This window comes from Equus caballus, chromosome 2, assembly GCF_041296265.1.
Source record: "Equus caballus isolate H_3958 breed thoroughbred chromosome 2, TB-T2T, whole genome shotgun sequence".
In the NCBI taxonomy this organism is placed as follows: Eukaryota; Metazoa; Chordata; class Mammalia; order Perissodactyla; family Equidae; genus Equus; species Equus caballus.
Genome location: NC_091685.1, coordinates 106,186,074 through 106,213,510, shown reverse-complemented (window position 1 = coordinate 106,213,510; position 27,437 = coordinate 106,186,074). Strand labels below are relative to the sequence as shown.

Sequence of the window (27,437 nt, the reverse complement as noted above, 5' to 3'; positions counted from 1 at the left end):
CCAGCCAGGCTGTGATTGAGCCCCCTAGGCAATACTGCCTCTCAGAACATAAAAATAGTTCATATAAAGCAGGTCACATGTTTTTGAGTAGACTGAGGACTTCAGTTCAACGAATTGCTATAAAGTAAAGCTAATAATCTTGGCTTAAAACATTATGTTAATGTACTGGTTGAATGACTAGGAACATAACCTGATGAATAACGAGCAATAAGGTCAGCTTGTGGTTAGTCCCTGCTTTCTTCTAGTGAGAATGGAATTAGTTAATTTAGTGTCATATACATTCATGTAACACATACATACACATACTTACAGAGCAAGTATATGCATATATGATCAAAGGAAGTAACACTGCTATCAAGAACTCAAAGAAAAACTTAATTCCCTCTATATCCTGACACATTGCTTGGAATGTTAAAGAGAATTATTTATAATCAGTTTTTTTTTTTTTTTGAGGAAGATTAACCCTCAGCTAACATCCGCTGCCAATCCTCCTCTTTTTGCTGAGGAGGAGTGGTCTTGAGCTAATATCTGTGCCCATCTTCCTTTATGTTATATGTGGGATGGCTACCACAGCATGGCTTGATAAGTGGTGTGCCTGGGATCCAAACTGGCAAACCCTGGGCCACTGAAGTGGAGCTCGTGAAGTTAACCACCATGCCACTGGGCTGGCCCCCTAAAATCACATAGTTTCTTGATGATGAATCTGGAATTAGGACTAATGTCTTAAAGACTTTAAATTGATGCTATGCAAAACCTTCAAATCAGTATTTTTGTGATATAAAGTATAATGAATCTGGTTAGATTTTACAAATAAGTCAAGCAATGCCAAATTAAGTAGTAAAAAGAAAAAAATGTGTACTGTCATTCCTAATGTATTATGAACGTATCCTGCCATTCTCACCACTACTCAGCTTATATATGGCTGAGTTTTAAATAGTGCATTTATAATTACGGGTTAATTATGGCTATTTTACCCACTAATCTGGCTGATGGTTCTAATTTCAGGATTATTACCAGTGTGAAACAATTTCTTCATGAAGCAAATCTTTTCCTCCGGTGTTTCCCACCCCCATTTAGCAGCCTCAAAGGGAGCTTTCCCCCTCTTCTGGCTCATTTTGGCTTTGCTCCCACCTTTACTGTTTGAATTGTCTGAGCTTCTCTTTTTCATATCAAATGCTTGTGATTATATCTTTGCCTCAACTAGTCCCAAGTACTCAAAGTGAGCAAATACCTTTCAAACACCATGCTTTACAGGCCCATGTTTATGTTGGCACAGGAACTCAGACAATCTATCAACCACTTGACAATTGCTAAACACCAGTTAACATATATTTATGATTATTTGGTAGATATGCTTTTTTGGGGGGTGAAATTGCCACCACCCATTAAAGAAATCTGGAAACCTTCAAAGGAGGTAACCCACTAATTATTATAACTTCCTTTGCTTGGATCTATATCTATTTTCCACTAAAGTTAGTTGACTTTTTACATTATGGCCAATTTCTTTTCAAGATTTGAAAAGATTACCAAATCCCACTAGATATGAAGATGCTTTTCCCAGGAAGTTTTCTGTGTAAGGCATATAATCTGACAACCAAAAGGGCTTTCTGGGTTAGAATCAGAGTCAGAAAAGGCAAAAAAAAAAAAAAAAAAAAAGACTCGCAGCTCAGACTTGTTATATAATAAGGTTGATGAATGACAAACTGGAAGTAGAATTTTTCAAATCCTATTTTGTGTCTGTATTTTCATCAAGAACACGGGTCCTTGCATTGAAAAGGACAGAATGGACACTGGTAAGGGTTACTTGAAGTCTAGGATGTGCAGAGCACTCGTACGAGAGCATCCAGCTGTTTACAGGGTCCAAGCCTCCTGACTCAGATGAATGGCATCCCAGGGTACTCAGAGAACCTATAGAGGTGACTCACTGTCAGAAAATGGGAGAGACATCACCAGTACAGATTCTGCAAACTCTAAAGATGTGGCGTTGCACAGTAGAAGGAATCTGGTGTTGGACAGACATGGTTTGAAAGCCTGCAGTGCCACTTTCCACCTATGTAATCCTGGGCAAGTGGTTTAACTTTTATGATGCCTTATATCTTTGAAAAGGGAATGATAATACCTACCGAGCAAGGTTGTTGGATTATATGAGATAATAAATGCAAAATGCTGGCACAATGCCTTGCATATGATAAGTGCTCAATAAATAGACATTATCAATACAAATGAGAAGGTTTATTGTAGATCCAGGGAAAGATTCTCCAACGGATTCTTTTGGTTATTTGTAGAAATGGGACTCTCATTCTCTTTTATCCCCTATAGTTTATATGAAAGGAGATGCTAGTCTCACATTTTTAATCTCCACAGATCTAAGTGCTACCAGATTTCCTTATACATCATATTATGTTCTGATGGCTTTTTTATTCTTTGAAAAAAAGATGAAAATATTGAACGAAAATTTCCAAGATGCCATATTAAAGGACTTAAAGGGTTTTAAATAAACTTAAAGAAACAAGCAGTGATTACTAGGATGCTACATGGATTTACCAAGAAGAAATCTATCTAACTTAATTTTCTTCTTGGACAGGATTACTAGACTAGATCTAGGAAGTATGACATTTGTGGCATAAGTGAACGTTTTCTAGGCAGAAGGCTAGGTCGTGTTTGATGTTTCTGTGATAGTGTAGGAGCAGCAATATGGGCCACGTTAAAAATGGGTTGAATGACCACGCCTCCTGGTTTTGATTAGTTACCCATTATGGAAGCTGGTGGTTGGTATGCTCTAAGAGACTGACTGTACTCAATCTGTCTAGTTCTCATCTTTTCAATTTTCATGAAAATATGGGTGGCATGTTTATCAAATCTGTAGATGGCATTCATTGTACAGAAAAAATTGTCATGGGTGCAACAAATACAGCAGTATAACAAAATAAAACAGATACGATCCCTATGCTTAAAGACAACAAATTGGATGACAGAATTAGGAGCTAAAAGGACCTCAGCACACTGTAATAATATAATTAAATTTAAAAGGGATAAATGACCAGTCAGTCCAGCTTCTGGGGCAAAGATTTGGCTTAGCAACAAAACCTTTGGAAAAGACAGGATTTTAGGCAATAATATGCTCAATATCTGTCCAACAGTGTGATTCAACTTCCAAAAAAGCTAACATGATTTTAAGCTGCATTAATGGAGGTGTGGACTTAGAACAGTAATTCTCTTTTTTTCTTCACCCTAAATACGAATGAGAAATTATGTGTACATTTTCATAAATCACTAAATACAATAATTCTCAAAACACGCTTCCCTAAGAGAATGTGTCAGACTCTTCGTGGGGTGGGGGAAGGGGAAGGGTACGTAGTTTGAAGCCATGTCCATCCCCTGGAGATTCTATGCTGTCCCCCGACACTTGGACAGGTAGCTCTCTCCACCCCTCTCAGTCATGATCTAGAACAAGGGAATTTATAGTTTATTCCTTGAATATAATGCTTGGTTTTGGGCATAAGACGGATGTGTCCCAAGTACCCCTAGTGTAAAGCGGGTGCTCGATAAATATTTATTCAATGAGTGAAAAAGATACATGCGAACTGTTGTGCTTTCGGAGACCAGTGATTGGTTGGTTCAAGGACTTCAAACCAAGTCTTATGAGGAAATGGAGATGTTTGCTAAGTGCAGAGAGAACATGACAATTATTTTCATTTTCAAAAGGCTGAAGACCTGCCATGTGAAAGATGGCTTAGACTTACTCTCTTGCACAAGGTAGAACTAAGGCAGGGGGACACATTTCAGCTCAATTTGAGGAAGAACTGTCTAATGGTCAAAGCTGTTGGAAAGCGAATTGGGCCATCTCAAGGGAGAGTAAGCTGACCCCGCTTCCTGCAGTGAATTTCAACAGCTGTGCCCAGTAACAGTAGTAATTTATTACTAAAAATAAGGTAGTGAACTTTAAGAATGTGTATTTAAACAGAGATAAACTAGAGAAGATTCAAAGTTCTCTCTATAATGTTATTCTCATTTGTTTACATTCCAATATGCTTTTTGAGTAGAAGAAACAGGAGCAGGGTTAGAGCTAGTACACTGGCAGTGTCTATGGGAACGTGGGGCACATGCGAATGTTTCGTGGTGAACCTTTGGGCTAGAAAGACCACTTACTTAGTGGAGATGTTTTTCTTGGTAGGTGGGTGGGTGCCAGAGTTGTAAAGATTTACTTTAAAGATGGCTTTCCGAACATCCTATGATTTTTGTTATCTAAGTATTCACATATTTATTTAGCTAGTTCTTATATAAATACTAAAATCATTAATATTGCCACAAAAGCCACATATTTTTATAAGTTTTAAGGGCTGGTAAGAGACAGATTTCTTACATATTATTGGGGTATCGCAGTGTCTGTCTCCTCTCTATATGCACGTTTTTAAGTAAACTAAAAAAACACAATTATTATTTTTGATAAACATGTTTATCAAGAAGCTCATTACAGATTTGTTATTTTGGAAAAATTGATAAGACACATTGTGGTTAAAGAACAGAACTTACAGTAAAATGTTTAGAGTGTTTTTTCACTCTTCTGTGATTTGTCTGAGAGTTGGCTTGGCAGACTGTGCAGCTATGAAATATTCATATTTGCTGAATAAACGAATGATTGAATTGTTGCTAATATTCTCCCATATTTGGAGTAGTTACAGTTCTTTCTCACACCAGAGGAGAAATTAGAAGATTGTTGGCTGCCCCAATTTGCATATTTGTGTACAAAGGGAAGAAGAGGTAATCATATCTCTTTTCTTCCTCAGAGAGACACAATAAAGAAACATGAATAAATAAAATGAACTAGCTGTGTTGTCCCCAATTTCAGATTTATATCATTTCTTTTCTCATTCTCCTATTCATTTTCCCTGTCTCCTAAAGTACAGTTCACAGAATAAATAATACTTACTGTCTGTGTAAATGAAGTTGAGACTGACCAATATGAGAAATGTCAAAACCTCTACTCCATTTCTACATTAGAAATCAACAGCTAACAGACTTTTCTGAAAGAAAAATAACCAGACGTTCAGTTCTGTTGCTAAACATAGCTTAAATCTGTGCAAATTCAACAGAGGTCAGGAAGGCCTACTATCTGCGTATTAGTAGCTTAGCCTTTTCTCAGAGGATAAGCATTCAAGGAGATCCAACTGGAGAGAGGGTTATTAATATTAAAATGTAAAGAGTAGGTGCCGATGGCCAAAGTTTGGAGAAAGTGCTTATGTTGAAAGATTTCCTTACGGAAATGAGTCTGGGACATTAGGTTTTCTTTTTGAAGAAGGATAACAATAATACTAATATCCCATTTGTCTTGAATGTTAGTTTCTGAAGTGTTCTCTCCTACAGTCTCATTTATTTTGGTCAGATATAATTTTAACATCTTCTCTAATTAAAAGTTTTAAAAAATAAATTCTATAGTCTATAAACATGAATATGAGTACAACTCATTACATGGGAATTAGTCTGTGAATGACATGGGAAGGAATTTACTTTAGAGAATCAAATGAAGAATTCTTTAAGAAATGGAAATAAGCTAAGCATCTCCTATCTAAGTACCATTTAAGAGTCATATTTGTATTATTTGGTCTTACCATTGCATTTGACACTAGCAGCCATTTGCCCTCTCCTATTTAGAAGACTAGATTTCCCCCTCATGTCGGTTTCATCATAGTGGATTCTCCTGGTTACAGCCCTATCGTTGCCCCAATTCTGTCTCCTTCAATGACTCCTCTTCCTGAGCTCATTCAACAAAGGAAGATGTTTTCTAAGGCCCTGTCCTTAAAAACTCTTTTTCCCTTTTTGAACAAACAGTTACTGAATACTCTCCATGTGCCAGGAACTATGTTGAGTGTAAGAATACAACGATGAGTGAGCGTAGACATGAGTCCTGCTCTCAGGGAGCCTGCAGTCTGTTGGGAGGGACATGACGTTAAAGAAAAAATTTCCCAGAGTTCATTACAGATTTTGATAAGTGTTAATGCAGGCAAAACACAACATACTATTAAGAGCAATACAATAAGGGACCTAACGTAGTCTGGAGGCTAAGGAAGGCTCTCTGAGGCAATGGTGTTTGAGTAGTGATCTGAAGAACGTGAGAAATGGCAAGTATGTCCAGAGATCCTGTGTGGAGAGGCAGGATGATGTATTGATGGAATTAAAAGAAGGCCAACATCAGGGCTAGAGCACAAGAAATGGAGGGGAAGAGGTAGTTAGACCCATCACATAAGGCCCCACGGCAAGCCCCTACACTCCATGGCTTCCGTCCTGAGCTCCACGACAAAGACCTCATGACTACTCCAATTTGTTAGCACCAGTCCTAAACTTTTGAATGCTGGTTGAATATTTATGCATGAATGTTTTCACGTTACCTCCAACTCAATTCATTATCTTTTATCTGGACAGTCTCCTAACTTGTTAACCAGATGCAAACGTATCTGCTCTAATCACCAGAAAGCAGAGTGCACCAAGTTCAAACTAGGAGCAGAGACTAATGAATTACACGGATCTCGAAAATCAACAGTACTGCAATAGTTCAATGCCCACACATTCTCAGAACCTAAGATTCCATTTGATAGTACTGCTTTGAGTAATAGCAAAAAAAAAAAATCTCCCAAATTCTTAAATATCAATATTTTATAAATATTTGAAATTGTGTAAGTTAAAAATGAATCACTACAATTATACATTAAAATAATTGACAGCAACATTTTAGAAAGTGCATAATTTATTGCATTTATGAGTTCATAATAAAACGGATACTTGGGAACTTTAAAAATGAGTTAGGAGTAACAATTAGATGTAAAATTCTCAAATCTTGCAAGCTGGAATATTAAAATTAAAATTTTTCTTAAAATCTCCTTCTCATGATTACCATAGTTTGAAAATTAATATGCTCTTCCAAGGGAAAAAGGGGGAATCAAAAAATGGACACGTTGCTGAAGGCAATGAGTTCTTCTCAGCTGGCTTTATTCTCCACTGAAGCTCAATATGGGATTATATTTTCTTTACTTACAGGAAGCTCATGTTCTGTTTTCCAATAACCCTCAAAACAGAATGGAAAATGCTTATGCAAAATGACACAAGCCTTAACCATTCTCTGCAGGTTTTACCATTTCAATATACTTCTAGTCCAACAAAATAGTCTAAAGTTCTGTGAGGGAACTATGAATATTTTTAAATATTTTCCAGATTCATCATGGAGGCTGCTTTTCTTCTCTGCACTGTAATCACACTGAGCTGCAATTAAAATAAACAATCAGTAAGTAGTTACTTCTTCTATGGAAAATCTTAGAGTAATACAAAGTATAATGCATCACAACTTTCAATTATTAAAAATAAGCTTATCGGAAGGGATCTTGTAAGAGGTCACTTTTTGTATTCATTTCTATTTTACTCTTGGGACTTTAAAATGTCTGTATTACACTAGAGATATGCATGTCAAATAGGACATTCCATAGCTCAGAGTGATACCCTTAGAATTCCAAAACATATTTCACAGATGGATGAAAAATATCTAGATAAAAGTTAATCAGAGGGGCCAGCCTGGTGGCGTAGTGGTTAAGTTCATGTGCTCTGCTTCAGTGGCCCATGGTTTGCAGGTTCAGATCCCGGGCACGGACCTACACATCACTCATCAAGCCATACTGTGGTGACGTCCCACACACAAAATAGAGGAAGATTGGCAACAGATGTTAGCTCAGGGCCAATCTTCCTCACCTCCCCCCGGCAAAAAAAAGTTAATCAGAAAAGTGGTCAAGACACAAAGTGAGTGTGAGCCAGATGGTAATAAAAAGATGATGGTAGATCACGGTAAGAAAAGTCTAATAGGAAAATAATCTTTAAATATTAATCGGAATTGACAATATAGACACATAGTAAAAAAAAAAATCTAACAGTATATACAGCATAAAGGAAGTCTTCCCATTGCTGTCCTTCAATCCATAGCCCTCTTTCCAGATACAACCACTATTTCCAGTTTCTAAGTATATTTCTTGAAATATTCTATAAAAATATACGCATACATTTCCTCATCCCTTTTTATTTAAAAAATGATAAAGTATTATACACACTTTTCATCTTATTTTTGTCTGGCTAAACAATCTACCTTAGAAATACTTTCATGAGATCTACTTTATTCCTCTTAACAGCTGCAAACTTTCCCTTGTATGGATACTCCATAATTTAACTCGTTTCCTGTTGACGGGCATTTAGATGGTTTTTCATCTTTTAAAATTATGGGCAATGTTGCAATTAGTATTTTTACATGCTTCCTTGCACAGACTTGCCTAGGTGCAAGAACACCACCTCCAGAATAAATTCCTAGAACTGCCAGGTCAAAGGTTACATACATTTACAATTTTTGAGAAATACTGACAAACTGGGCTCCAAAGAGGTGGTACCAATACCATTAATGATGCGGGAAAGTGCCAGCACAATGTATTACCAAACTTCATGAACTGACAGGTGAAAAATGATATGTAATTACAGTTTAAATTAGTATTTGTCTTATAGGTGAGGAGGAGCATCTTTTTAAATGTTTAAAAGCCATCTGTTTTTCCTTTTCTGTAAATATTCTTTACTCATTTGTCTATCATACTGTAGCACTTTTTTTTTTACTTAGCCACTTTTTATACGTGTTTAGGATCTTAGCCTTTCTTTATATGTGTTTCAAATATTTTTTCTCAGTTTGTCATTGGCTTTATGACTTTTTTAAATGCAGAAATTTGAAATTTTACATAGTCACATTTATTAATTTATTTTCATAGTTTCTAAGTTTTGTGTTCTTGCCTAGAAAGGCTTCACCACATTGATTTTTAAAAATGTCCTACTGTCAAAAGAACACAGTATGGCATTTAATAGTATAGACTGTTACACTCAGAATGTATAACCACAGGCCAAAGACGGATGAAGAACATACAGGAAGTTAACCAGAACAGCACATTTAGAGCATGACCGAATCAGGACAATGCAGGGCTCGTGCTAAGTATGGTAAGTATGACATGTTAGAGACAATAATAATCTTTTAACTCCTTTATTTTATTAAATATCAGGCTCTTAGCAGGGTATTATTTCTAGCTTTAGGGGAAAATGGGAAAATTAGAAAGAATTCAGAGAAGGTAAAGATAAAGATATAAAAAAACTGAATATATATCTCATAAAGAAAGTTTATGACTTGGACTCATTTAGGACAGGAAAAAATATTAACTCCAGGGAATAAATTCCTTTTTGTATATTGGGAGAATGCTGAATGATTACTTTCCATCTTCAAATGAGAACACAATGGAAGGAGAAAAGCACATGGAAAAATTTGTGAAGTGGTTAGTGGTAAAACATTATGGGGAGAAAAGCTCACAAAGAGAATGGTGGAATCTCTGCCATCATAGAGTTTAAGTCACAGGAGAAACATCAGTGTTGGACTGTTTAGGTTTAATTCTGTCAGGATGGAGACTAAACTAGATACCAACTGGATTATATAATTAAGGTTCTGTAACCGTACCTGTTTTATTATAGAACTCAAGGTAGTTGATTTTAAGGAGGCATTTTCTCTACCATATTCCTCAGAGGTAAACTTGAAGCTTTAATAATTGTGATATAGACATTTAATTTCTTATATATCTAAGTATCTACTTACCACTTAATGACTATGTTAACTGCTTTATATGTGTTAATTCCTTTGATGTCTCAATAAATCTATACAGGAATGTTATTATTCTACATTAAAAATGAAGAAACTGAGGCTTAGAAGTTGAAATTGCCCAAAATCACATGGCTACTTAATGGCACTAGGCTATTTGCCTGACAACACAACACACACTCTCAAGATACTGCCTGGTACACCTTGGCTCTCATTACCTTATAATCTAAATGAATGAATGAATTGTTGAATGATTAATTAATTAACCCATTAATTCATAATTTCATAAGAAATGAAATTTGTTTGATAAAGCTATAATTACTTTCAAGAGGAAGGGGAACAGAAAGGCAAATTATTATTGGATTTTCTTTAAGTGCCATGCTATGTTCATACCAGAAGTAGACTTCAAAAAAAAAATCTATAAACATCATGAACATAAACTGAATTCAGTAATTATTTAGAGTTGCTTTACTATATGCGAAATGCTGTAATATCTAAGAATAATATTATTTTGATTGAAACAGTACATGTATAACCAAATATAATTAATAATGGAGTAACTTGGTTTGTTTGTTTCTATCTATCTGTCTATCTATCTAAACTGTTTGTTTCCAGTCTATCTTTATAATCACTAAACTGGTCTCACTTTGTTCCTAATAAGAGGCCTATTGCTCCTACTTTAGAACAAATGGCCCATTTCATTTATATGATGTGTGTGTATTCTGAGTAATTACCCCTTAGTATTTCATTGATGTTCTACATTTTCACTCTATTTCCCATTGGACAACTTTTATATTGTATTTTAGGTTCATAAGGTCATATACAAATGTGCATTGAATGAAATTAACCTATAAGTCAAGTAATTTTTTTCCACTTAAAAACTACAGGAAAAACAGAGTTAGTGCAATTTGAAATATTACATTCAAAGCAATGTTATCTACTTCCAAATCTGTCAGTGAATACCTGCCTAGTTTTAGATAGAACATATTTCCAGAGCAGTGCTGTCCAACAAAACTCTGAGTGATGTCAGAGTTGTTCTGTATTTATGCTGTCCAATATGTAGCCATAGCTACATATGGCTATTGAGCAGTTGAAATCTGGCTAGTCTGACCAAGGATTTCAATATTTAATTTTATTTAATTTTAATTTTAATTTAAATAGCTGCTTGTGACTAGTGGCTATCATATATATATATATCTAGATATACCTAGATATACATATTATATTATCTAGATATCATATATCGAGAACAGTGCAGTTCTAGATTTAGGTGTCAACTGGAGGAGATTGATGTTTATTTCTGTTTCTGAAGTTTACTTTTTCAACTTCAAATATTAAAGAGACTAATTTTAAATAGTTTAATCAAGTAAAAATAAAACTACTAGTTCTCTGGGAACTCATCTTAGATCTCGCCAGACTACTCACTGTCCAGCAATAATGAGGAAGCTCCCTACCTGCTGGGAGGCTGAAGCAGCTCTCTGTTCCGCCTGACTGAGACGCCTTTGAAGCCTGTTGGCTTTTTCTTGATGCTCTAGAATTAACTTTTCATTCTATTAAGGGGAAATACAAACAAACAAGTTAGAAATCCATATGTGACACGGAGATGTTCTGTGCAATAACCAATGAAAAATCTGGACATCATTTTACCACTTACAAAATGCAAAGATAACATATCTCCAAATTTACATTTTTCAAGTTATGAACTTCAAACTTCAAAGTTGGTTTTACATTCTGATGAAATTTTTTTTTCCTCCACATGCCACTAGAGAAAGTGAATTACATCGCAAAGCAAAGTGAATCAGAAGTTAAGAACAAGACTTCCAGTTTTCGATCTGTTAACCTTGAGATGCTAGACCACTTCTTTGGAATCACCTGGAGAGTCAAAACAGACTGCTGGGCCTCCAGACCCAGAGCTGCAGTAGGGGTGGGAGGAGTCCTGAGAATCGGCACTTCTGTCAAGTTCTAGGTGGTGCTGAGGCTGTTTGCTAGCGCACTTATAACCACTAGGCTAGGGCAAGCTTCTAGGGAAATTGAGACATTGTCATTATTAAAATTCAAAGAACAGAAAATATTCATTCCAGAAATCCTGATTTTTAAAGAGTTAGGTTTGTCTTAAATGATTTATATGCGAAAGGTATTATTCAAAAGGAGAAGAGTTCTGTTTCTATGTGTCTCCCCAATACATTTGTATATCCAGAGGACATTGGGGTCAACTGAGTTACTAGGGCATTGTTATGGGTTGAATTACGTCCCTCAAGAAAGATGCTGAAGTCCTAACCTCGAGTACCAACGAATGTGACCTGATCTGGAAATAGGGTCTTTGCTGACGATTAGGTTAAGATGAGGTCATTAGGGTGGGCCTTAATCTAATACAACTAGTGTCTTCAAAAAAAAAGGGGAAATTTGGACATAGACAGATGTGTACAAAGGGAGGACGACACGAAGATGGGGAGAACACCGTGTACAAGCCAAGAACGCCTGAGGCTACCAGAAGCTAGGAGGGAGGCATGGAACAGATCCGGCCTCAGGGCTCTCAGAAGGAACTGACGCTGCTGACTTCTTGATTTTGAACTTCCAGCCTCCAGAACGCTGAGACAATACACTTCTGTCGTTTAAGCTGCCCTGTTTGTTATACTTTGTTACAGCAGCCTCAGGAAACGATACAAGCATTATGAATGTGAATCTGTCAGGACATGCTGTCATGCAAACAGGTCAAAGGATCTATCAGTTAAAAAATTTATTTGTCCTTTTCATACTTGCTAGCCTGAAAAAAATTTTTTTGTACAACTAGAATTGTTATAGTTTTTCTGGCGCTTGCCTGAATTGAAAGAATAATGCCAGCCAAATTAGGAAAAGCAAGAAAAACATACCTTCTGTGAAGAACTAGGTAGTTCCCATGTCCTGACATACAAGTGATAACAGTAAATGTCATGCCTAGTAATATAAAATGCTAAAATAACAGTATTCTGTTAAAATGAGCTTATTATAGTTCTTATTGTGCCCAAAAGCAAAATTAAATTTTATGAAGAGAACTATATTGGCTATTCCAATTTACCAGGATATTTAAATATGTAGTCTTAAACTTAGAAGGCACACCATTGACACGAGAGAAAATTTTGGGAAAAAAATCCCATCATCTATAATAATCATTTTCATAGTTACAATCAGACTACATATAATGTACATTTTTCTATGTTGTTACCATAATGGTTAAGGGACAGTCCAGATATTATTAGTTGCATAATAATATATGCAACTGTTCCTTTTCAATTGACCATTTTAGTTGCTTTTGATCTTCCAATTTTATTAACATTCCTGTGTTGAATATCTTCCTTTACACGTTTTTTATATTTTAAATTATTTCCTTAGAATAGATTCCTGGAAGTGGGAACTACATCAAAGAGTATTTTAATGTCTATTGTGCCATAGTTTTCTAGATGGCTCATATCAATATATAATGCTATGAAACCTAAGAGTAATGATTTCACTGTGGCTCCTACAGAAGGCCACAAAGAGATAGTGGGCCACAGAGCCTATTAATGAAATGCCAACAGATCAATTCAAATATGGAACATCAAATAAAGAACTAGAGTTCCAGAAAGCTCTAATCATAATCTAAAATTGTTTATTTTTTTTAAAAGCTTCAAAGAAAAACATGATGAACTATTGCTACGTTTAGTTCTAAAGCATTAATCTAAAAGAATATTTTAATATATTCCAGTAGGCAAAAGTAGTTTCTGCATGTTTTTTGTGATGGATTAAAACAAAATTAGAGAAATGGGTTAAAAAAAAATCTTGGGCATGCATAGAAATAAAGAGGATCCTAACACATTCTCTGAAACACTGAAACGAGTTATCCTGGTAAAACTGAAATAAGACCTCTATCTTTCATCACTTACATGTGATGAATCACTGACTTTCAAAGCTTCTTTTTCACATTATATTATGTGTGGACTTTCAGGGTTATGGATGATTTCTACAAGAAATACTCACACCTGTATGGTCATTTCCAAGCAGAGAATTAATTTGGACTTGGCTCAGGTAAAATTCCATAACATGTGTATCAAGCTGCAGCAGAAAGTGCTTCCCAGGAGAGTCATTATCTTACCTCAGCTACCTTTTCATTTGCCATTTCCAGCTGAGAAAGCAGCTCTTGGGTATGAAGTTTCTGTCGACTCAGCTCACTCCTATTAATCAAGAGAGAGCAAAAAAAGAAAAAAGAAAAAAAGCCATGAACACAATTGTTCAAAAATCTAACAAAATAGAATCTTTATTAGTGAGATACATGTTCATGTTTTGAACAAAAATATCTTGTATGCAAAATAAAGTCTCATTAATCTTAAGGACCCAGTCAATTCTTTATAAAATGCATGCATATTCTAGAGATTGGTTGTACAATCTCCAGTACAAAATAACTTTAAGGAAATCAAGTCAATTTCTGAGTATTAAAAGAGTTAATTCAGGGTTGGTTTTTATCTTTTTACCTTACTTTTGCTTCTTAAATAAATCAACAAATTAACACTCCAGATTGTATAATCTGGAGGTTGGTTGTACAACAATATGAAAACACTTAACATTATTGAACTGTACACTTAAAAATGATTAAGATGGTAAATTTTATGGTATGTGTATTTTATCACAATTTAAAAAAGTGGTTAAAATGGTAAATTTTATATTTTACCACAATAAAAAAAGCAAAAAAGCCATACACATATTTTTAAAAGTGCTAAAATATGTTCTATATTATTATCTTGAAGTATTATTTGGCGTTAAAGTGAATATATATTCATATTAAACAGATATATTTATATATATAAACTGTAAAATTTCAAGAGCTACTGCGATTCTTAGCTACAGATTGCATTTTCAAGGTTTATACACAGTGAACCTTAGAGGTTCACACACAGTTCTTCTTAGAGGAGCTCAACTCTTGGAAATTCAAGGTAATGTTATTCACTCCAACATCATTTCAATGTAGTATATTCAGGATTGTTATTTATGTTTTGATTGTATATGTGCAATATTTTATGCATTCATATCTTTTACGCTTTATTAGCTGGAATTATCTCATGCAAAAAACTGTCATCTTCTATTTTATGTTGTTCAACACATAAGCATTATATTGCTTTTGGCCAAAGATTATTTCAAGAGTCTCACTTAGAAGTAGATACAATGTAGTCTTAAAAACAACTTTAAAGAAATCAAATCAATTTCTGACTATTAAAATAGTTAATTCAGGGTTGGTTTTTATCTTTTCACCTTACTTCTGCTTCTTAAATAAATCAACAGATTAACACTTCCAAAATAACTTCAGTTTTGATTTTTTTCAAATGAGCTACACAGCCCAAAAACATGGTTAGTCCCTCAAGTGTCCTATATTAGAGTGAAGAGTTGTTAAAATCAGCAAGCAATGTTATAAATATATAGGAGAGAACAAGAAATAATGTCTACAAATCAATTCCACAAATACTTACTGAGCTTTGCCATAAAATAACTTACAGACTAAGAAGGACGTGGCTTATTCTAACTCAGTGGCTTCATCAGTACAGGTCACTGACTATGAGGAACTTGACTATCTATCAATGGTTCCATGACAAACAAACCCAAAAGTTTTATCTTAGCTTTATTTTGGAGGTAATAATAAGGTAGAATAAATTACTGTGCTTACTTTAAAGTATCTTGTGTAGCTTAAAATTACTGCTGCTCCCCAACATAACAAAACAAAACAAAGCAAAACAAAGCAAAGCAAAATGACTATAAAATAGTCCGTCTTCTAGGCTGAATGTAATTAAAGGTAAAAGTTATGCACATTAGCGCTGGTGAGAAATACTCTTTGAGTACTACTGAGATTAAGATAAAACAATGATTACATTTATAAAGTTAGCTAACATACAGTTTATACATAACCTTGTCAGAAAACACCTACTGCACAATTTTTTTTTTTTAAAGATTGGCACCTGAGCTAACAACTGTTGCCAATCTTCTTTTTCTTTACCCCTACTTTTTCTCTCCAAATCCCCCCAGCACATAGTTGTATATTTTAGTTGTGAGTCCTTCTAGTTGTGGTACATGGGATGCCACCTCAGCACGGCCTGGCGAGTGGGGCCGTGTCCGTGCCCCGCATCTGAACTGGTGAAACCCTGGGCTGTGGAAGTGGAGCGCGCAAACTTAACCACTCGGCCACGGGGCCAGCCCCCTACTGCACAATTTGATGCCTAAACTACTCACTTACTTACCCATGACAATTTATCTGAATGATAGTAATAACTTCTAATAATTACTAATAGGTAGTAATAATTTTCCACAAAATCCAAGATGACAAAGATACAAATTATTAACTTTAAGTTACTTTTTATCTGCATAAATATTTATTCTGTTGTGTATCAAGCTCTATCACCCCCATTGGATGGTAAGCAACTTTGTTATTCATCTTCATATCCTTATAATTTGGTACTCAACAGAGCTTGGCAAGCAGCAGTGAAGATGATGATGATGGTGATGATAACAGCAAACACTTTCATAGTGCTCACTGTGTGCCAGGCACTGTTGGAGGTGCTTTATTTAAATTAACTTATTTAGTTTTCATGATAAGCCTATGAGATCCCCATTTTTACATACAAGAAAATTAAAAGACAGAGAATCTTAAAATTAAAGTTAAGTATCTTGCCTACAGTCACATAGCTAGTTAGTTGTAGAGTCAGGATTTAAAAACAGGGCCCTTTGGTTCCAAAGTCTGTGCTCTTAACCACTCCCCTGTACGCAACATAACAGGCAATTGCTAAATAAATAAGTGAAAGAGTATGTATGTGTAAGTGTGTGTGTTAGGCATTCTAGGAATATAAATATTTACACGTTAACTTGGAAACCTGATAAGTTATATCTTTACTTCTGACTTCTTCCCTAAAGGTTCAGTCCTGTATTCAAATTTAACATGCCTAAAATCAACCTTTTTGCATTGTCTTGAAAACCTACTTCTCATCCTGCCATTCAATGTTTATGTTGACAACATCTCTGTCCGTGTTGCCTAGATTAAAAACCTTAAAGTCAACTCTATTTCTCACTTTCTCTTAAGTGCAACATCTAGTTTGCCCCTAAACAGATTCTTCCTTTGCAATGTCTCTTGCATCTATTCTTCATTTCTACTCAGTGTTACCATCACAACTCAAGTTCTTATAACAATTTCTAGATTTACTACAATGGCCAACTGTTCAGGCTTCTCGATGTCAAGTGAAAGAGGACACATAAAGCACTCATTGCAGTGCACAGAGAAGTACTCAATATAGTGGTTCTCCCTCTCCAACACACACATCACTAGCATATTTCTCTTTCTAAAACACCGCTTTAATAATTTGCTATCTTGAGCAATAATTTCCAGTGGCTCTCTGCTATTAAACAAAATGGTTCAAATTTCTGAGACTGGCATTCAAATTCCTCTAAAATTTTGTGTAATTTATCTTTCAACCTTATCTCCAATAGGAGCCTTCCACTTCAGCTAGGCACCGACCGTCTTGCAAACAAACCATATACGTGTCACGTTTAGGCTCACGTGTATGTCATTTTATGTATCCTCTTTTTCAGATTTCCCACTAAAATCCTGCCCATTCTTTAAGATTCCACCCTTGCTCCACTGCTCTCCTGCCTTCTTCCCAGTTCATTTTAATCCAGATGGTTCTCTTCTCACATCAAAGCTTATGATACTTATTTTACGTACGAGACAGCTAGCAATTATGCATTATAATGCTCAATAGTGGTTTATATATGTATGTTTATGCACATATATGTATCTGTATGTACACACATGCACACAAACGTGCACACATTCCCCCAAGTATAAGGGAAATTTTTAAAAAGGAGGTTGCTTTTAGTTTCCACAGTATCTACCACAGTGCTCTACACACAGGGATTCAATAAATATTTGCTGATTTATAACTAAGTTTTTATAGAAAACCTAGCAGTTAGTAAATTTTATTCATCATTTGCTCAACAAACATTTTACTGAGGAATGTACCACAAAACATATTTTAGGTAAAGATTATTTTTATTTATTTAGTTTCATTTATATTCTACCTCTTTTTACAAAGGATCGGAAGCGGCTAAGAAAAGGCTATTTTTCAGCTAAGCATTTCCTTCAATCTCACTTCTGAATGAAATTTTAGAAGGTATTAAAGGGTGGAGAGAAAAGCGATTTCGCCAACTCTATCCCCTGGGGCTCTCCTGGAGCCTGCCTGTCAGTGCTTTGCAACTCCTTATTTCTCTGTCAGGATATTTCATTGCAGGGATAAAGGAAAGACCCAGGAGGAGGATCTGACTCTGTATTATCTATGAGAAATTCTCTCTTCATTAGAGAACATAACTGAGAGTTCCCTATGTCATTAGTGATTTAGGATAAACATTAAATAAAGACTTTCCAGAAAGTTTCACGGTGGCATTACACTTGAAATATTTGCCGAGTAAAGCTATATAGTCTCTTCACTGGAAATCTCTAAAAACAGAAACATTCTTACCTATCAGGGATGATTTAAGTGTAGCCTTCCAGAAGGTACAGAGAGAATGACATTTCCAGTTTCTGTATGACATTACGGCACTTAAAGAGTACTTCATAATAATTGAAGAACTTAAATGAAACTATATCCAATTTCTCTATAATATCTGCCATATTATATAATATGTTACAAGGTTTAAGGTAAAATTATCTTCCACCAATTTTAATGTACATAGAGAATAATGAGGAAGAATGAGGAATTCCTCATAATATCACTGGGGATTGCTTAGCTCATCAGGATCCTAAATATTTTTAGTTCACTTATATAATTCATGTGTATGTGAGAGAAAATCCTAGTCATGCCTATAAATTTAGAAATATAGTTGTAAAATATAACTGATTTACTAACTTCTGTGTAAGTAAAATTTTATGAAATAATTTATAAACAAACTAACTTATGCTGTATCTATTGAGAAAACATTAAACGCCTTGGTAAACAAAATGTGATAACCAACATTGCTAAGTCATCAACTCCTTCAATTCGAGATGGTAACAGGTGAAGGGGGAGGACCTAAGGCAGAGTCTGCTTCACAGGGAGGCTTCAAGCACGTCCACAAACACCCTGAAACTATGTGCAAGGCCTTGCATGTTTGTTCACCTTTCCTGGGAAAAGGGTCCATAGATTTCCTTAGATTTTTAAGAGATGTGAGGCCTAAGGAAGGATAACGATTTTGTCTGGGCTTTTCACCTGGAATATACAAAATTTCTTAGATTTTCTTTTTAAAGTATGAGTACATTGATTGGAGTGTTTCAATGTTAAATGTTTTTCTCACACAAACCACATCCATAAAGTATCATCTATAATTATTTCCACTTTTGGCTTCATTAATGAGGTAAGAATTTAAAGGCACTTAGCAAGCAATCCAAACACAGAATTATTCTGGATTTTTACAGTATTCCTTCTATGCTTTCAGAATTGCTTGTCCAAAGCTAATTTAATAGCAAATTCTCCAAAGTATACAACCCTGTTTTAAAAGAAATAATAACTTTCTCTTTCTGTACTCACCTATCACTGATATTTAATTGAATTACGTATTTCCAAAACGAGTACAACTGGTATAACCTAGTTTGGGAATAAACACGCTGACACTTGTAAAGCAAGTGAGAGACAATGATACTGGAGTGGTCAACTAGGTAGGGCATGTAGAATGCTTCGGACATGGGTCAGCACACTTTGCACAGATATTAGTTCACTGGTTAACGTTGTTAGATGATTAAGTGGACATCAGCCAACAGGGTTTTCTACTGTGCCTTTATTACTGTACCTTATTTTTACTTCAAGGTTGCAAAGTACTTATTATTCTCATCTTATAAGTTATTTAATGTTCCCAAGGTAATGCAGTGATTGCATGAAAAAATGGAGTTCATACCTAGTCTTTTAATCAAACTGTTCTCTGAACTAAATTATATTGTTTCTCAATACAATCAATTACAAGAGATATTAGGAAAGCATATCTGTGGCATCATATAATATCAAGATCTGAACGGCAAAATGAAGATTCTCTGGAAAAAATATTTAATCCTAAGTATGTGGAAAAATGGTCAGTAATTGCAAAGATTGCGATCTCAACTTTTTGTATGGCTTCAAAAGACCTATGACTAAAAAAGGAAATTCATCCTAAGGTTTCAAGTCTCATTAATTAACTATAAACACCACAGGTTAAAGCAGAAAGGCCAGCTTAAATATACTGGAACATTCTTGGTCACGATCCCATGTTCTTTCTTTCCCTATCTACATAGTCCTCCTAAGGAACCTTGTCTACATGCCTGTAAAGGAACGCTGATGAGCACCTCAAATATAACTGATGAGCACCTCAGATGTAACTGTCCCAAATGGAGACTACTTCTTACCTATTCCTTCCCAAGTTCCGTTCTTCCCAGTAACGGCATCACCAACTACTCATATGCTCGCTCAAGGCAAAGCTTACACATCATTTTTGATTCCTCCCTTTTCCTCATCTCCTATATGTCATTTATCAGTAAGTTCTGTCCTACTACCCTAATGTATTTCATAACTGCCCACTTCTCTCCATTTTCATCGACAACACTCTGTTCTAAGCCACTAACATCTACGGCTTGGAATAGTGTAATATTCTAATATCTGGTCTCCCTGACTCCATTTTTGCCTACTTTCTAGTCTATTTTCCACACAATAGCTAAAGTGGTCTTTTAAAGATCTAAGGATGTTTAATCTCCAATTATTTCCCATTGCTGTACTTTGGACCTTATTTTAACTTAAAATAGTCTTACTTAAATATCTTACTTAAAGTAGCCTACAAAATTCTCGTGATCTGATCCCTGCCTTGTTCCTCCACTGTATAGCACTCTCTCTCCTCACTCACTATACTTTAATTACATGGTCTCCTCCTTCTTAACACTGGACCTTTGTATTTGCTATTCTTCCATGTGCCTGGAATATTTTCCTGACTTTTTTGTATAGCTGATTTCTTCTTATTATTCAGGCTTCAGTTTCTGACTAGTTTTTAAAAAAACAGTCCAGTTCTTTTGGTTCCCACCTCCTTCTCAGTTACTGTCTATCACATCATTTCACTTGTTTTCTTCATATCACTTAAAGCATCAAGAATTATCTTCTTTATTCATTGGTTTACCTTCTTCTTATTTGTCTCTCCCCAGTAGAATGAAAGCTCCAAAAGAGAAGCTATATTCCCAAGGCTTAGAACAGGGCCTGGCACACACAGGTGGTTTTTAGCCTAGGAAAATTTTAGTTAATTCCAGGGTCAGTTAACTAGTCCATTTAATAATAACATTTCTAAAATCCTGTATCTTGCTTTTTCAAAGTTTTCACTATCTACTTGCTCTCATATCAGAACTATAGATAATTGAGTGATTACAATTTCAGAGTAGCCATCAAGTGGTATAATCAATTTGGGAGACTAATGCTATTTAAAACCAATGTGATATAGAGCCTTATTTATAAAAATCACTCATAGGAAGTTTATTTTAAGAAGTAATTTGAAGAATGAACTCAAAGTTACAAAGTAAAGGGTGAATTTTCCTCACAACAGCTAATTTTAAATGCTGATCTTAGGATAAGATTGGGGGAATTAGAAAGCTCATTCATTCAATAAATACTAAAATGAGTGCCTGTTACAGTCCACATACTATCTTAGTTGCTAGGGAGACAACGGGGGACAAGATCCAGTCACTGCCAGAGTGAAACTTATAAATACTAGAAATAATGGAAAGCTACTAGGTTTATAACATTGGTAGTAAATGCTATAAACAAAGTGCTCAGTGCTCTGGGAACACATATGGAGGATTAAGGGATTAGAGCTGTCTCTCCAGAGGAAGTAGGCTTTTACGCTGATATATGAAAGATAAACAGAAGTTAGATGGACAAAAGCAGGGTAAGAAAAAGAAGAGGGTTACAATCAAATCCAGGTGTGAAGGCCAGGAAATAAGAAAGGATAATAAATTTAGGAAACTGAAAGAAAGTGCAGTATGAATGGGACACAGAGTGTGACTAGGAGGTGGGAGTAGGGCAAGAGGGGAAGAAGCTGGAAACAAGGAAATACAGACTGAAAGGATCTTACATGTCTGATAGGAAATTGTGACTTTATCACCAGTACACTGGGGGGAGGCGCTGAAGTATTTCAAGAAGAGACTCAAACATGATTAGGTTTGAATATCAGAAAATCTTGCTGATTACGGCAGAAAAAATAGTAAGGAAACATGACTGTAGTAAATAGCAGGAATTCAGGAAAGCACTGTTGACAGCCTGAACTACTGGAGGGAAATGGACAGATTCAAGGGATACTGAGGAGGTCGAATTAGTAGTGCTTGATTTAGGGGTGTGCGGAGAAGGGGTTCAGGGTGACAGCTGGAATTTTGCTTCAGCAACTGGGTAGATATTACCACTCCTGGAAATGGGAAATATAGTATGAAAAGTAACTGGGGGTAAGTTTGAAATAATGGGTTCAGTTCTGAATATATTGAGTGTGAGATACCTAAGGAAAAGTTCAGTAAAGAATTGGAAATATAGACTATTTCAAAAAGAACAGCAATAGAAGCTGTTTTGTAATAATAATTAGCCCTTTTCTGTTTGTCTTTGTCGTAGAACTGGATATCCTAGACCACAATGAAAGAATGTCCACTCTAAATGTACTTCAACCCTCAGTATCAGTGGCATGTATAATAACTGAGAAGGTATGGTTATGAGGTTAAGAGCAAAGTTTTCCCTACAACACATTAGTCTCTTTGAAAACACTGCAAACATGTTAAATAAGAGAAGCTATGATTCCTTAAGGCATGGGATAAGAGTTTGAAATTTGGGCCAATATCTCAGGAATTATAATTAATTACTATAATTGCTCAGATCATTCTGTTACTATTGAGGCAAAGTTTAAAATAAGGATGAGCCACGTATATTTTGGTTGATACGGCATAAGGGAAAATTTCCTCAATGCATGAAATCCTTTAGTGATGACTAAAGACTAAATCACATAAGGCTCTATTCTACATTATACAGGAGAATTAAAAACAAAAGGTGTACTATTCGTTTCAGGGAAATGATGGATCTGCCAGCTGCAGCAAGTGCTTTCTTTGAAACTCTCTTATGACAAATTAACATAGCATGTGCCAGATGTTTTTTTCCTGTTGAATTATACTATAATATGCTCTAGTTACTTTTAGTAATTACACATTTTGTAATCTGCCAGTACCTGCAGCTGCTTCTCATCCTGTTAATTAAAAAAAAAAAAAACTTAAAAAAAAACGCAGTTATGGAAGCCAAATATTACAGATGTATAGCCAAGAATAATGTTTTAGAGATTGGAGAGAATTCCTTAGGCTCAAACGCTGTGAAATTATATATATGTATATATAGTTTTGGACAAGAGAAGAAAATATCATACTGTATATTCATTCATTCACTTATCCAATACACTTTTACTGAATAACTCCGAGTAAGGCAAGATGTTAGCTCATGGTCTTGTAGGAGAGACGGATGTAAATGACAGTTATACTACAATTCAGTAACTGCCATAAAGAAGAATGAGCAGAATGGTATGGGAATGTAGGAAAAGGAATGACTTAATCTGTCAGGGGAATGAAGAATGCCTTACAGAAAAAATATTTGTGTTGGGTCTGGAAGCAAGAAAATATTTTTAGGTGGGAAGTTGGGAAATGACATTCCTAGAAAGAAATAGCATGTACAAACTACCCCTAGGATCATCCCTGATTCCTATCTTTTCTTTCATACTCCATATCCAACCCATCATAACCTGCTATTACCTCTAAAAAATAGGACTCTCAACTAATCCACCTTTTGCTTTCTTCCTAGTCTAAGCCACCAGCATCTCTTAACAAGAGTCTTAATAGCCTTCCAAGTCCTTCCCCAGCTTTTTACTCACTTGCATTTGCTACCCAGTAACCAGAGTGATCTTTAAGGAAAAAAAATCAGATCAGGTGACTTCCACTGGCTTTCATTCACTCTTAAAGCTCTGCATTCTGCTAACGAAACCCTAGAAGATCAGGTCCCTGTCTGCAGCAGAGACAGTGTTCACCCAACATTCCATGAGCTCCATACACACTTTGCAGACTCATGTGCAGTTAGATTGGGCCCATATAAGTAGTTTGGCCAATGAAGGTAAAAGGAAGTGATGTGAATTACTTCAGAGCTGATTTGGTTAGGAGCCAGTGGTCTTCTTCCATCCCTCTCTTTCCTTGTTCAATGATCTTGGAAAACTATACGTTCAAGATGGTGGAACCTCTACCAGCACAGCTTCCTGTCAAACTGCCTTAGACATGTAATATGAGCAAGAAATAAACCTCTGTTGTGTTAAGCTCCTGAGATTTCAGAGTTTGTTTGCTGTGGTGGCTGGCAGTATTTAATACAATACATTGCCTAAATCTGCCACTATTGCCTTTATTATTTCTTTTACTTCAAACATACCAAGGGTATTCCTGCCTTGGGATCTTTGCACTAGCTGTTCTCTGCTTGGAATGTTCTTTCTCCTGATGTTTAAATGACAGGATCCGTTTTGTCATTAGATCTCATCTTAAGATTCATTTCCTTACAGGATCTTCCTTGTGTACCAGTCTCAGGTATTCACCCATTCATTATCACATTGGCTTATTTTAATTTTCTACATTGATTTTTAAAAAAGTATATATTTATTTGAGAATTTCCACTTCTCTGTCAATAATCTGGTATCTTCAAAAAAAAGGGGGGAACTTGGGCTTTGCTATGTCCTCAGTATGTAAAGAACAGAGCCTACTCAATGAATACATGATGAGTGAATGGAATGCAGACTAGGAGTTGCAAAAGGGCCAGGTGAACATGTCTGGTTTATTGAGGTGATTGCACAGTGTGGCTAGAACACAAGGAACATGAGGACGGAAGTAGAGAAATAGATCACTGATAATAAACAAGGTGGAGGAAAGACTGGAAGAAACCAACAGGCAATAATAAAACAGAAGTCTTTAAGTAGTCAGGGTCAGGATCATATTTGCTTTTTAGGAAAATAATTCTGCCAGCAGTATGAAAGTGGGAATAGAGTACAAAAAAAACTGATGGCAGAGAAACCAGAGTGAAGGAGGCTATTTTAACAGTCATGGTTAATGATGGGAAGGGCCTCACTGATGGCAAGGACAAATATGTTACTGCGTGTTTACACATATTCACATGTATTTCTGTAAGACAGATTCCTGTACCTGGAATTGCAAGAGGATGCACAGTTTAAATTTTGTTAAATACTGCCTCATTACCTTACAAAAAGGATTTGCCAGTTCACATTCCCACCAATACTGTATTATCTATTCCTGTTTCCTCATGGATTTGCAGACATTGCATGTTAACTATCTTTTACATTTTTGCCAATCTGCTGGGTAAAATTATTGTTTAAATTTGCATTTCTTCAGTGAATAGTGTGGCTGACCCTGGTTTGATGTGTTTAAAGGAGCTTTGTATTTCTGCTTTTGTGAGCTGCCAGTTCACATACTTTGTCCATCTTTCTATTAGGTTGTGAATCTTTTTCTTTATTATGGAACTCCTGATAGATTCTGCATATTAATCCTTTTTTTATTTTTTGCTATTTGTCTTTTATCTTTGTTTAGTATCTTCCTTTACATAGAATTTTAATTTTTACGGTTAAACCAGTTTATCAATATTTTCCCTTTTTGCATTCTGGGTTTTGTGTTTTGATTAGACTTTTCCTTCTAAGATAATAAAAATAACCTTATTTCTTCTAATACTTTCTTTTTTTATTTAGCATTTTAATCCATCTGGAATTTAATTTAGATATGAAAGAAGAAATATTTTAAATTTTTCCAACATCATCTCACTATTGATTGAAATGCCATCTTATCACATATTATCACGAACAAAATTTCTAAGTTTACATGGTTCCTGTTTTTCTGTATTTTGTTCAAATTATTTATCCCTGTGCCAATACCACTATACATCTTTACATATTTTTGATACCTGGTAGGGAAAATCTTATCTCATTTTTTCCCCCACGGAGGTTTTTTGATTTAATTTCTAAAAATAACAACAATCTCTCATTCAAGTAAGATTAGTACAGATATACTACAGTTACAGATGTTATACATTAATAAGCAGCTAATAAAATTGTTTCCTTTTGGAAGCTCAAAATTCTGTGTTACATACATTTCAAGATAAAACAGTAACTAGCAGAGAATAATTATAGATGAATTAATAAAATTTTACAAATTAAAGCAAACTTCAAATTAAAAGAAGATACCACAGAGGAGTTCAAATTTTTGAAACGCTTTTTATACTAAGCTTTTTGATACTAAGATGAAAAACTTCCTTCTATGGGAAAAGCATTTTATTTCATTATTTTGTATTACATTTAATTATGGCTATACTTACTCATGGGGAGATCTTAAGAAATCACAGGTACCTGGTAATCACATTTAATTGTCGGAAGGAACAGAGGTTTCCAAAGGCAGCAAAACTAGTCCAGGGAGACTCTAGCATGCTAAGTGTTTTGCGGCTATGCTGGTATTTGGTTTTGTCTCCAATATTCTCCTAACTGCAGGAGATAGGTGGACAGACAGTTAGGAAGAAAACAGTCAATTTATAAGAATTTAATTGTTATGAAGTGAAGAGGACAGAAGCAAAGCAAAGAATTTTCAAGATTTGGTGACTACAGACTAGCACTAAGTTTTTAAAGGGCATATTTTCATGGGGAAAGCTTTGATGCTTAACATGGCACAATAATGGCACACTGGGAAGCAGGATGCTGGGACCTAACCTGAAAAAGCTCATTTTTGATAGCCATTAATAAAACTTTTTATATGAATGGTAGGATGAATAAATTCATGGTATATACAGAGAAACCCTTATGGGAAGCATCAAATGAGCCATTTGCTTTTTTAATGTATTGCTCTGTAGTTAACTTTATAATTTATTATTAATAAAAGACCTGATTGGTTGAAGACTTGGATTGTATAATTGAATCCTTCTAAAAACAAAACCATTTCTAAAGGAGAGCAAATGAATCCTTTCCCAAAGACAGAGAAGTACCACCTAACAGTTAGCCTGATACACCATTGGTACAACGGAGCAAACATCAAATTGCTAATGCCCAGTACGGACGCTACTGTAGATTCAGCCCGTATAGAGCATCACATTTGTAACATATTTTTTTTCCACTGGAATTAAGCATAAATTTTAACTTTTTACTTAAAAATTAGAAATTTATTATGGCTTCCATACAATTCTGTATTATGACCAACAGGTGAGATACGTCAGTGAAAATACTTTAGTAGCTATACTTATTTATTGCAGAAAGATTTTTGACTTGATTTCATATATATTCCTCAATGTTATTTTTGTCTCCAAAGAGAAAGGATATAATTCATGTATATAAATATTGCCTAAAATATAGTGTTTTCTAGAGCTAGTAATGTTTTTGTACAATTAAAAACGAAAGAAGCATGTAAGCTGCTCATACACGTCTCATGCATTATCTCACGGTTTACTTTGAATACAACAATCTCCTAGCATTTTCAAAGGCTATTCCCTATGCCCAGTGTTTGCTGTTTGCTTCCTAAATACTGTACATGCCAGGCATGGAGTTAACACCTTATATTTGTTATCCTATAAATAAAGTCTAATGATAACATAAAGGGTGTATAAAAAAGTGTAAAGGGTTGGGCTGGGTGGGATTCAAATTCAGGTTTGACTGACTCCTGAGTTAGTACTCTTATCTACAATGCTGTGCTGCCTCCTTATGTACTAAAAATATATACATT

The 27,437-nt window shown here is 35.2% G+C and overlaps 1 protein-coding gene across 5 annotated transcripts in view; it reads right to left on the bottom strand.

Annotated features, from left to right (window-relative positions):
- Nucleotides 1-6,724: 6,724 nt before the first annotated feature.
- SCLT1 (sodium channel and clathrin linker 1) overlaps nt 6,725-27,437 on the bottom strand; it is a 145,213-nt gene continuing 124,500 nt past the window's right edge. For 3 of the 5 annotated variants that reach the window (XR_011435487.1, XR_011435483.1, XM_001915983.5), the window contains 3 exons: nt 13,761-13,839; nt 11,107-11,202; nt 6,725-7,254 (listed from right to left, as the gene is read on the bottom strand). Coding sequence is in view for 1 of the 5 variants with exons in the window: in XM_001915983.5 (XP_001916018.2) it covers nt 7,192-7,254; nt 11,107-11,202; nt 13,761-13,839 (238 nt within the window). In the remaining 4 variants the exon portion in view is untranslated. Of the gene's footprint in view, nt 7,255-11,106; nt 11,203-13,760; nt 13,840-26,049; nt 26,213-27,437 lie in introns of all 5 variants that reach the window. The other 2 variants (XR_011435486.1, XR_011435484.1) reach the window with 2 other exon arrangements.